Source organism: Eriocheir sinensis, chromosome 28 (assembly GCF_024679095.1).
Source record: "Eriocheir sinensis breed Jianghai 21 chromosome 28, ASM2467909v1, whole genome shotgun sequence".
Lineage (NCBI taxonomy): Eukaryota > Metazoa > Arthropoda > Malacostraca > Decapoda > Varunidae > Eriocheir > Eriocheir sinensis.
In genome coordinates this window covers 16236425-16248473 of record NC_066536.1, presented here as the reverse complement: position 1 = coordinate 16248473, position 12049 = coordinate 16236425, and the positions used below count along the sequence as shown (strand labels likewise).

Genomic DNA, 12049 nt, shown 5'->3' with positions numbered 1-12049 from the left:
CACTACCACCACCACCACCAAGTTCATTGCCTCTCTCCCCCACGCATGTACTTATACTCTCAAAATTATTCTCTTCCTTCATCACCAGATCCTCGACATAAAAACGTTTCCGTCTCCTGTTGGTTGGAAAAGTAGGCAAGAAAAAGAGGTCATTGTACTACTACTACTACGTGCGTGTATTAAAAAAAAAGATAGAAAAAACAGTAAGGAAAAAAAATAATCGAAGGGTAGGATACATATTTTTTCGTTTATTCTTATTCTATTTCCTTTACCCCACGAATCTGTGTTTGGTTTAGTCTCCCCTGGTTGTCTACTGATGTTATCTCGCTCGCCTTAGCATCGCTGATTGCATCTATATTCACATTTCGCCGTTCTGCGTGGGTTTGTGAGAGAGAGAGAGAGAGAGAGAGAGAGAGAGAGAGAGAGAGAGAGAGAGAGAGAGAGAGAGAGAGAGAGAGAGAGAGAGAGAGAGAGAGAGAGAGAGAGAGAGAGAGGAATGGAAAGAGTGATAGGAGAAAGAGATACGAGAGGAGGAGGAGGATGGGGAGGAGGACAAGGAAGAGGATATAATGTCTGTATATATAGGGAAGGAATATGAAGAGTAATAGGAGAGATATACAAAAGGAGAAGGAGGATGCGGAGGAGGACAAGGAAGAGGGTAATGTCAGTGAGAAGGAACAGGAAGAGGAGGAGGAGGAGAAGGCTGAGAATGTCTGTGAGAGGTTAACACACCTTGATAGCGTCTGTTGGGAGTCTAAAACGAAAAGCTAAAGAAGTGAAGTAAAGGATCTTGTTGGTGATAGTGAGGAATGATGATGGTGAAGGCTGATGATGTAGGACTGGCAAGGGGAGAAAGAACATACGAGTTTAATGATGGTGACGGTGGGCGGCGAAGATAGTGACGGGAAAGAAAGATTGTTAGGGGTGAACATAGAGGCTGTAATAGTGAAAATGGCTAAAAAGAAAGCAGTTAGGGATGAAGATAAAGTTTGTAGGTGATAACAGCGAAAAAATGTTGTGGAGTTTGAAGATAAAAGGAACGTTACACTGAAAATGGTAAAGAAAGGAAGGAAGGAAGGGTCATTTGATACTATGGACTACAGGAGTGAAGGTAAGTGACGATAAATAAAATATACAATGGGGAAAAAAAAGGTGTTATAGTAGACGGACCAGTGGCATATGCGGATGAGTTAGTGAGTGATGAGAGATGGAAATATGGGCGTATGAGGGATGATAGGAGGAGGTGGAAAGAAGCGTGTAGAAGGCGGATAAACTCTTGTGCAGTAAAGGAAATGAGGACACTTAGTGAGGCTGATGTGGGCGGCAGGGAGGGAGGGAGAGGAGGAGGATAAAAGAGAATGGAAGAGGAAGGAAAGGGAGTAAACGGAGAAAGAGGAATAAGCGAGGGAAAGGAAGGAGGGGGAAGAAGTAGATGAACAGAGCACGAGGGAGGGAGAGGAGGAGGAGTAGGAGAGAAGAGAATGGAAGCGAAAGGAAAGGGAGTATATGGAGAATGAGGGAATAAGAGAGGGAAAGGAAGAAGAGGGAAGAAGTGAAGGGATAATAAGTGAAAAGGGAGTAACGAGAGAGAATAAGTGGACTGATGGAAGGGAGGGAGAGGGAAATTATGGTATGTTAGCGGACGGCCGGCGACTGGGGATAGTAGAGAGAGCGAGAGAGAGGAAGGAGGAAGAGAAGGCACAAGAAGGAACTGCCTGATGGGGGTCTCTGTTTGTCTGTCAAGGTAGCGACGGGCGGGGTGACTGCGGGAGAGGTGGGGAGGGCGGGAAGGGGAGGCAGTGGAAGGAGGGAAGGGAAGGGAGGGAGTGGAAGGCATAAACAATATTCTGACTTGTTATTCTTGTCGCCGCCTCTCGCTCTTCAACCACCGGACAGCCTTGGCGGGGGAGAGGACTGACAGACGAGGTGACCCAGCCGGAACTGTGCCCCACTGCCCCCTTGCTCCCTCTCCCCTTCCTCCTTCTTCTCCTCCCTGGCACCCAAGACCACGTGGGTATGGTGACGAAGACCACGCTAAGACCCCCGCGGCTGCTTGATCGTTGGTGATTGTGGGTGATGTTTGATGGTTAACGACGTCCTCAGGTTAATTAACGAGGCCCTCAGGTGTTAAATGAGATAGGTAGATAGATAGAAGACCAAATCATTAATGTAAGGAGTCCTATTTTTAATTTTTTATTAATTTCTTGTGACGTCTTTAACAATGACCTAATGCCAATCCTTGCACGGAACTTGATCTCACGTACTTAACAACCTGATCTGACCTGAACTGACCTCCAATCATTTTCCGGCACGTGAAGCGAAATTAGCACGAAGGTCAAAACAAAATGCTAAAATATTCTTGCGTTATTATTCATTTTAGAGCCTTTTGTTTGTTGTTGATGCTACTTCCTCTTTTGATAACATTCTATTTTTCCCTTTGACTGAATGAGAAAGTTGCCCTGGATCAATTTCACGTTATTACATTTTTTCTATATATATTTTTTTGTTTACACTCGTGGCATTGTTTTCGTTAAGTGGTGATTATTACAACGCCAAAAAAAAAAAAAAAAAAAAGCTTTGACCCAGAATAGCAATGATTGGCTGCTGCTGGCTCGTGTTCTTAAGTATTTCTTGCGGTAAGCTCTGGCATTTATAGACGGTGAAGAATAATGTAATACGTTTAAGGTAGTTGTATTTTTTTTTTAATCCATAAATCATCTCCGGGGAAAGATTGAGTTCATAGTTTTTTTTGTCTAAGCTTATATTAAGTTTTCTTCGTGGTAAAAGTGTGCATGGTGGCGATAATGGTGTAGTACCTTCTGTCGTGTCTTTGTGTCGTTTACAAGCTGAAAAATCGAGGTATTCCATTTGTCATTTCACCCATTTGTATATATTTTTTATACACGTAGTTTCGCGCATGTTGAAAGATTAAGGTCGTCTAGTCACTTATTTCAGTCATGCTAACAGATGCAGAAAGCGGTTCCAGTGAAAATTCAAATCGTTTAGACATATGTGATCTTTTGCCATATATATAGTTTAAACATTTAGTAATTTAATTTGGTTCATAAAGTCATCTCAGTAAAGTGCTTTGGGGCTGAGGGGGAGGAAAATGACAGGCACTAATACTCACTTAAAAGATCCTGCAGTCAGCCCAGAAAGTCAAGTCTACCACAGAACACGAAATCAAGTGAAAAGTTTAAGATATATGCCCTTCATATTTACTAGCGTCCATCAGCTTTAGCTCACACTCATTCTGCATTTGTCGTTTATTAAGTGGCCGATCATTTCTAGGCTGAGTGTACATGCAATCAATTATATACGAGAGAAAAAAATAGCAACACATCTGACCATTCCCAGATTAGCATCGCTGCGACAGAATGACCCGAGCAAGAGCGCCAAAGAAGCGGAAGCACTTGACCTGACCCATTTAGTGACCTGACCCAATCTCGTTCAGTGCCACACATACTCACCCGATGTAGGCAGACCTTGGCACTTTTATTACTACAAAAAGAAACGAGGAAGGAGAAAAAAAGAGAATACAAGCTGTGAGATGGGTACTGATAAGGCTTCACCGTTTAATGTTAGGATTCACGGGTCCTTCTGAACACCTGGGCACCGATGGTGAAGACGCAGGTGAGGTTCTCCGCGCACCTGTCCCCGCGGCGTGATGGCTTTGGGCAGGTGCATACGGCGGCGGCCTCAATGACTAATTTGGTATAATATGAAGCATGACCTCGATATTACAGGCGGGAGAGCAGCAGGTGACCAGATTCGTATACGACTACCTGGTTGTGTGTGTGTGTGTGTGTGAGAGAGAGAGAGAGAGAGAGAGAGAGAGAGAGAGAGAGAGAGAGAGAGAGAGAGAGAGAGAGAGAGAGAGAGAGAATATTAAGACATCATCACTGCTACCTAACCTTTTCACCTCGGTTCTTTATCATGGAACACACACACACACACACACACACACACACACACACACACACACACACACATGGACAAAAATAGAATAGAAAGATCATTCATTGCAAAAAAGAAAAAGAGAAAAAATCACAACTATAAAAGAATGACCTAAATTTTTCCAAGTTTTAAATCACTCGCTCCCCGAAAATAAGAGGCGGGTAAAAAAAACAAAAAAAAAAACAAAACTGGATTTATCGCCCTCCGCACTTCCTTAAATGTCCGCTCTATTATTATTTATTATTATTCCTATCATCTTTTTTCCTCCTCTTCTGTTTTTGTCCACATCTCTCTCTCTCTCTCTCGCTCTTTTTTCTTCGCCTCCCTCTTGATGAATATTAATGTGCCTTGGGTCACTTCAGTCATGCACTATTTGTTAACCAAGATTAATGAAAGAATGTACTCGACTTTAGCATTTGTCTTGACCCGATGTACGTGAGTGTATTAATCTCTCTCTCTCTCTCTCCCATAAAATTTTCCTTATCAAAACTATAAAAGAGAGAGAGAGAGAGAGAGAGAGAGAGAGAGAGAGAGAGAGAGAGAGAGAGAGAGAGAGAGAGAGAGAGAGAGAGAGAGAGAGAGAGAGAGAGAGAGAGAGAGAGAGAGAGAATGGGTGGTCACTTATTTCCTGGTTTCTAGTTTGTCTTGGTCCGATGACTTGGTGTTTCGAGCTGTTTTTTTTATATTCTTTTACGCCTAAGGGTTATGGAAAGGAGGAGGAGGAAGAGGAAGAGGAGGAGGAGAAGGAAGAAGAAAAATACGAAGAGGAGGAGGAAGAGGAAGAACAAGAAGAGGGGGAGGAGGAACAGGAGGACGAAGACGATGAAAACGAGAGGATAGGAAGATAGGAAATGAGAAGGAGGAAGTAGTGGATAGTTTGAAGGGAGAGGAAGGGAGGGAGGGAGGGAGAGAAGGAGGGAGAAGTGGACGCCTTGACGGACGGATGGAGGGAGAGAGAGGGAAGGAGGGAAGGAGAGAGGGGAAGGGAGGGAAGGGAAGGGGAGGAGGAGGGAGAGGAAGGTAATGAGGTGAACTTGAGGTGAGGAGCAAGTGAAAGTGTTATTAGGTGTGTGTGTGTGTGTGTGTGTGTGTGTGTGTGTGTGTGGTCTCCTTCGCCCTGTTTACATACGCTTTTATGTGTTATCCTTGTGTTATTTTATATATATATATATGAGAGAGAGAGAGAGAGAGAGAGAGAGAGAGAGAGAGAGAGAGAGAGAGAGAGAGAGAGAGAGAGAGAGAGAGAGAGAGAGAGAGAGAGAGAGAGAGAGAGAGAGAGAGAGAGAGAGAGATGTTACCAAATTGATGAACGTGAGAGAAAAAGGAGAACGATGGAGGAGAAAGAGGAGGGAAAAGATAGGAGTGAAGAAGAGGAGGAAGAGGAGGAGGAGGAGAACAAAAGATGACAAAGAAAAGGAAAGACTGCGGAGGAAGACGAGGTAAAAGTTTGTATTCAGGAATATGTTATTGATATAGAGACGAGGAGAAGAAATAGGAAGAGGAGGAGGAGGAGGAGGAGGAGAACAAAATATGACAAAGAAAAGGAAAGACTGCGGAGGAAGACGAGGAAGAGATGGAGGAAAAAGAGAAGAGGAGAAGAAATAGGAAGAGGAGGAGGAGGAGGAGGAGGAGAACAAAAGATGACAAAGAAAAGGAAAGACTGCGGAGGAAGACGAGGAAAAAGATTGGAGTCAGGAAAATGATAATGATATAGAGAAGAGGAGAAGAAATAGGAAGAGGAGGAGGAGGAGGAGGAGGAGGAGGACAAAAGATGACAAAGAAAAGGAAAGACTGCGGAGGAAGACGAGGAAAAAGATTGGAGTCAGGAAAATGATACTGATATAGGGTAAAGGAGAAGAATTAGGAGAAGAAAGAGGAAGAGGAGGAGGAGGACAAAAAGACGAAGAGGGAAAAGGAAGGAGAAATAAGAAATAAAACTTAATTATTATATACAATGATTTTTGGGTCACTATCTTTATCCCATTGAAGTCTCGTGATGACTTTGATAGCGTGTTCTTCCTGATAACGTGAACTTACCTATACTAAGATACTTTTCTACTTACTTACTTAGATATTTCCATACTCACTATTTCCTTGTCTTCTTTCTTATTTCCTTACTTATCTTTAACTTTCTTTTTACTTATATTTTTTTACTTTTTACTACTTTTGTAAGCACTGTTTCCTTTTTTTTATTCCTTTCTTCCTTCCTTCCTGCCTTCTTTTCTTCCTTCCTTCCTTCTTTTTTTTTTAGTTCTACTCATTATTTCCTTGTTTTCTATCTTCCTTTTTTTCTTTCTTTCTTTCTTTCTTTCTTTCTTTCTTTCTTGCTTACTTACTTACTTACTTACTTCTAGAGAGAGAGAGAGAGAGAGAGAGAGAGAGAGAGAGAGAGAGAGAGAGAGAGAGAGAGAGAGAGAGAGAGAGAGAGAGAGAGAGAGAGAGAGAGAGAGAGAGAGAGAGAGAGAGAGAGAGAGAGAGAGAGAGAATGTTGCTTTAAAATTTTCCGTCAAAAGTCGCCGAGTCATGAACAAAACAAACCCAGAGAAATTGCTTTGGTCTGTTTATTTATTTATATTTATTTTATTTGCCTATTTATTTATTTATTTTGTTTATTTGTTTGTTCGTTGATTGATTTTTTCTTGTGATCATGATTTGTGCTTTTGTGTAATTGCCTTTTTTTGGTCTTTTGCCTTCATCAGTATATATATAAACTAGTATGTGTGTGTGTGTGTGTGTGTGTGTGTGTGTGTGTGTGTGTGTGTGTGCAGTCACGCGTTCAACTCTTCCTTGTTATCTCCGCGTCTAACCTTTGGGAAAACACACGGAAATGAGGACAATGAATGGCGTGAATTCCAAGATTACCTTTTCTTCTTTTTTTTTCCTTTTCTTTCTTCATGGTGATGTTATGCGATGGCCCCGCCCCGCCCCGCCCCGCCCTGCCCCGCTTCGACCCCGTCACCTTTACTAAGCATAGGGCAAAGTGTGTGTGTGTGTGTGTGTGTGTGTGTGTGGAAGAGAGAGAGAGAGAGAGAGAGAGAGAGAGAGAGAGAGAGAGAGAGAGAGAGAGAGAGAGAGAACCTGTATTTGAATTATTGTAAAAATGGATACCTGGATAAAAGGGGTTGCGTGGAAATCTGTTCAAGGATTTCAAATATACGTAGAAGAAATGAACGGAGGTGATGTTAACAAAGTACTCAGACTAAGAAAAAGAAGTAATGACATGTAACAGTGGGTGTATAAGTTAGATAAATATGCGTTCTAGAAGATGCTAAAAAAATATAAGATTCGTTCAATATCAGAGAAATGCATTGTGAGGAAAATTTTGGGTAAGCATGAAGGGAGAACAATACTTTTGACGTTTGGGCGTTCCACATTTTTCGTAGAAGTGTATTGATTTTGTTTTTGTTTGAAGGAAAAAAAAGTTAGGAAAAAAAGAGCAAGTCGGTGGGCGCTCATTACCTCGATATGGAGTTTGACGATACTGGTTTAGGAGTTATCTTGTGTGACTTCTTGTTTCTATGTATTTCTTCGTGCGTAAAAGTGATGCAAAAAAGAGTAAAGAATGCGGAAAGGGGAGAGGGGAGAGGGGTGAGTGGGCGTAAAGAGTATCTACCGCGCGTTGCCTCAGCGTTCACTTCCGTCTCTTTGATCGTTTGTCCTGTTGTGGATGTTTAGTCCGGGACGCAGGGACGAGTGTGACATCCGGGTTAGTACGATGATGATAACAACAACAACAACAGCAGCAACAGCAACAACAACAACAATGATGGTGATAGTAAGAAAATAATAATGATAATGATAATAATAACAATAAGAGTGAAAAATAAATAGAAAAATAAAGAAGAAAATAAAAGAAGAAGTAAAAGAAGAATAAATAAGAAGAAAAAACATGAAGGGAAAAAGGACGTATATGAAATATGATAATGATAACATCCATTGGAGGTGAATGAGGAGGATGAGAACTTGGAGTGAAGGGAGGAGGAGGAGGAGGAGGAGGAAGAGGAGGAGGAGGAGGAGACGGAGAAGTAAGAGGAGGAAGAAGAATAGGAAAAGAAAAAGAAGAGGAGGAGGAGGAGATGGAGAAGTAGAAGGAGGAGGAGAAAAAAAAAGTGGAGATGGAGAAGTAGAAGGAGGAGGTGGAGGAGAAGTAGGAGGAGGAAGAGGAAAAAAGAGGAGGAAGAGGAGATGGAGAAATAGAAAGAGGCGGAGGCGGAGGCGGAGGCGGAGGAGGAGGAGAAGGAAAAAAAGAAGAGGAGGAAAAGGAGGAGGAATAAGATGAGTAGGAGGAGGAACAAGATGAGGAGGAGGAGGAGGAGGAGGAGGAGGCCGTCTTTTGTCACCCTGGGCCCGAGGGGTGAGTGGAGGAATGGCGTTTGGCGGGATGAAGGAAAAGACGGAGCGAGTTCTTGACAAAGTGACAAATGGGTATTTACACAGACACACAGACTGACGGATGGGCCGGCGGTGCGGCGGTGAAAAAGACAGGCAGACAGTCATGCAAATAAAGGGACAGAAATGGACGCAGACAGAGAGTGAAGGAGACAGTCACAGTGAAAGGAAGCTAGACAGACAGATTTGAAATAGTAGATAAATAAATAGATAGACAGACAGACAGACAGACAGATAGAGATTGAAATATATACAGAAAGACAAAAACTGACCTAACTTATATACACACAATCAAAAAGACATTATAAGTAAAAAAGTTAGATGATTAAGACATAGATTGACTGATAGATATATAGACAGTCGGATGAAAGAATGTTGAGAAAAAAAAAAGAGTATGAAAAGGTAGTTAGTTAGTTGGTAAAAATAAGTGAAGGAAATTGAATTGGTTGGCTGATATAAGAGAGATAGGTAGAAAGGTGATTAATTAAGGAAGAATAGAGTGAAAATAGGAAGGAAGGAAACAAGGTGAAAATGGAGGAAAGTAGGAAGGAAGGAAGAGAGAAGGGACGGGAGCGAGAAAACTGGCTCAATGACAATGTATACTTTGAGTAAAAAAGAAACTATATTTAATTCTTGCATTTTCTTCATACATAAAAAAAAACTCAGCGTCTTTATCTTTTCCTATAACAATGTCTTCTTTCTTTTTTCCTTTATTTCTTCCTATATTTTCTTTCTTTCTTTCATTCTCCTTTTTTTCATCTTTTCTTTTTCTTCTTTCTGTCTTTCTTTCTTTCTTTCTTATTTTTTTCTCTCTTTCTTTCTTTCTTGTTTTCTTTCTTTCTGTCTCTTTCTTTCCTTCTTTCTTTCTTTCTTTCTTTCTTTCTTCTCTCTCTTAAATGCAAATCAAGAAGTTCAGTGGCGACGGACCAACACAAGGTCACCGAGGGAGATGCAATTCATGTCTCCTCTTCCTCCTCTTCCTCCTCTCCTCCTCCTCCTCCTCCTCCTCAATCTTCTCAGTTGCATCTGCTCCTTCTATCCTCCCTCTTTCATCTTTTCATTTGTCAGCGTGTGTGTGTGTGTCCGTCTGTCACACACGGACACACACACACGCACCCTCCCCTCTCCCCCTCACACTACACACACACACACACACACACACACACACACACATACACAAACACTACGCACCATCCATTCAGACAACCCACTAACACGCCATGCACTTCCTTCTACAGGCATCGAGGGGACCCTCGGCTAGGTGCACCCTAACATGGACCTGGTGACTCCTGCCTGCACAGCGCCCCGCCCCACGCACCTGCCGCCCCGCCCCACGCACCTGCCGCCCCGCACCTCGCACCTGCCGCCCCGCACCTCCTCGCCACCACCGCCCTCCCCCGCCACGCCCTTCACCGCCACGCCCACCCACGCCCACACGAGCCTTCCCTCCTTCTCTCTAGCGTCCTGAAAGAGAGAGAGAGAGAGAGAGAGAGAGAGAGAGAGAGAGAGAGAGAGAGAGAGAGAGCAAGGTGTTAGCTATAATTCAAGGCTGGCTAATGACTCTTTTCTTTTTTCTTTTCTGTCGTAAATAGCACCAGAAAAAGCTAATTTTTTTTGCATACATAATTTTTTTTCTTTTCTTCTCTGTGTTGAAACTGAAAATAACAGCCCAGACGCGTATAAAACGACTTCGGTACCAGAAAAAAAAATAAAAGTATGTGAGTGTGTATTCTTGAAGGAAAAAGAAGAACCTTAATTAAGTGGAGGCAGCAGAGCGTGGACCAGGCGGGTGGCTTACCAGATCCGAGCGTGCGCGCGCGTGTGTGTGTGTGTGTGTGTGTGTGTGTGTGTGTGTGTGTGTGTGTGTGTGTGTGTGTGTGTGTGTGTGTATGAACTTGTGTGTGTGAGTGTGCCCCAGCGTGTGATAAATGTGAAAGAAAATAGTGTACACGGAAGAATTACTGAATAAAACACACACACACACACACACACACACACACACACACACACACACACACACACACACACACACACACACACACACACACACACACACACACACACACAATACAGCAAAATGACAAACTTAGTCCGGGAGGCAAGTGCGTGGGAGGTATCTGGAGAAGAATGGAGGAGGAGGAGGAGAAGAGGGAGGAGGAGGAGAGAAACACGGATACCAAAAGAAGAAGAAGAAATGGAGGAGACGAGGAGACCAGCAGCAGCATCCTTTACCTGTCAGGCGCATCTCATCTCACCTGGCTTCGTCTTCCTCGTATTCACCTGCATCTTCCTTTTACCTGCCGTATGTGGGTGTCCCTCAGGTAAGAATATTCATTAAGGGGCTCTCATACCTTCATTACCTCACCTGTAAGTTACCTGGTATTTGCTGTGCCCGACCTTGAGGCTATACCAGATACCCTCGTGTACGTGTGTGTGTGTGTGTGTGTGTGTGTGTGTGTGTGTGTGTGTGTGTGTGTGTGTGTGTGTGTGTGTGTGTTAATGTACTTGGTCACCTCGTGTATGTCCGGTGACCTTTGTGTGAGTGTGTGCGCGTTACTGTGTGTTTGTGTGTGTGTGTGTGTGTGTGTGTGTGTGTGTGTGTGTGTGTGTTCTCAAGAGAGAGAGAGAGAGAGAGAGAGAGAGAGAGAGATTCACTCAAACCTATAAGCTATTTAAATAATATAAACATCCTATATATAAAAAAAAATCCTATAACCATACAACCATTATTATTTCAGAAATCTAAAACATTAAAAAAATATAAACAAACCACATATCTGCTGGATGACATAAACATTAAAACAAACTAAAAAAAAACTATAAACCTCACATTCCTTTTTCCTAATAGTATTTTCCTCACCTTCCTTCCTTTCTCCCTCTAACCAGGTAAACAGTAAAAAGATAAAGCTAATTAACACGTAGAAGCATCAACACCTGTCTTGTTTAGCCCAATCTTGTACCTGCATCTTACCTGTCCAACCCATCCAGTAGTGATTGATTAATTATTTGATTGCATTTCTTCTTACTAACTTAACACTTATAGATTTACCTGCACGAGAGTCCCTTTAAAAACACCCCCCACCCACACACGCACCCACCCACACACCCACCCACCCACACACACACACACACACACACACACACACACACACACACACACAAGCAAACAGAGGTGACGCATGAGTAGCTGCCATTTTTAATCTCATCGCCTGCGGGTGTTGATTTCCACACACTACCTTGCAGCTTGAGTGGGCGGGTGAGTGGGGTGGGTGAGTGGTGTGGGCGGGCAGAAGGGAAAGGAGATGGATGACAAGGAGATGTAGGTGGAAGGGTGAAGGAGTGGGATGGGGAAGCAGTTTGGGGTGGATAGCTGAATGAGATGTGGAAGAGATGCTTGGAGTAAGAGGGAGGGTGAGGTTAAGCTGGATGACGTGGTCGAATAAAATACTGTGAGGGGTTGGTGGGTGAAGAGGTGGGTCGGAGGGTGGATGAGATGAGGAGAGGTGAGGGGTGGAAAGAAGGGTGAAGTGGGAAAGTGGGTTAGAATGATGGGGTGGATGCACCGAGTGGATGTGGGAAGGTGGGGTTGCAGGCGGGGCATGTGCAGAGGTGAAAGAGTAGGCCGAGAAGGTGGGTAGGCCAGGTGAGGTGATAGGCATGTAGATAGGTAGTGAATGCCTGTGTGGGTAGCTTTGCAGAATCT

At 43.3% G+C, this 12049-nt stretch overlaps 1 protein-coding gene across 1 annotated transcript in view; it reads left to right on the top strand.

Annotated features, from left to right (window-relative positions):
* Positions 1-12049, top strand: part of LOC127004626 (neuropilin-2-like) — a 39995-nt gene that overhangs the window by 2224 nt on the left and 25722 nt on the right. Inside the window, exon 2 of the mRNA XM_050872658.1 lies at positions 9585-10667. Within this exon, the coding sequence (XP_050728615.1) occupies positions 10424-10667 (244 nt within the window). The 5' untranslated portion in view covers positions 9585-10423. The remainder of the gene's footprint in view (positions 1-9584; positions 10668-12049) is intronic.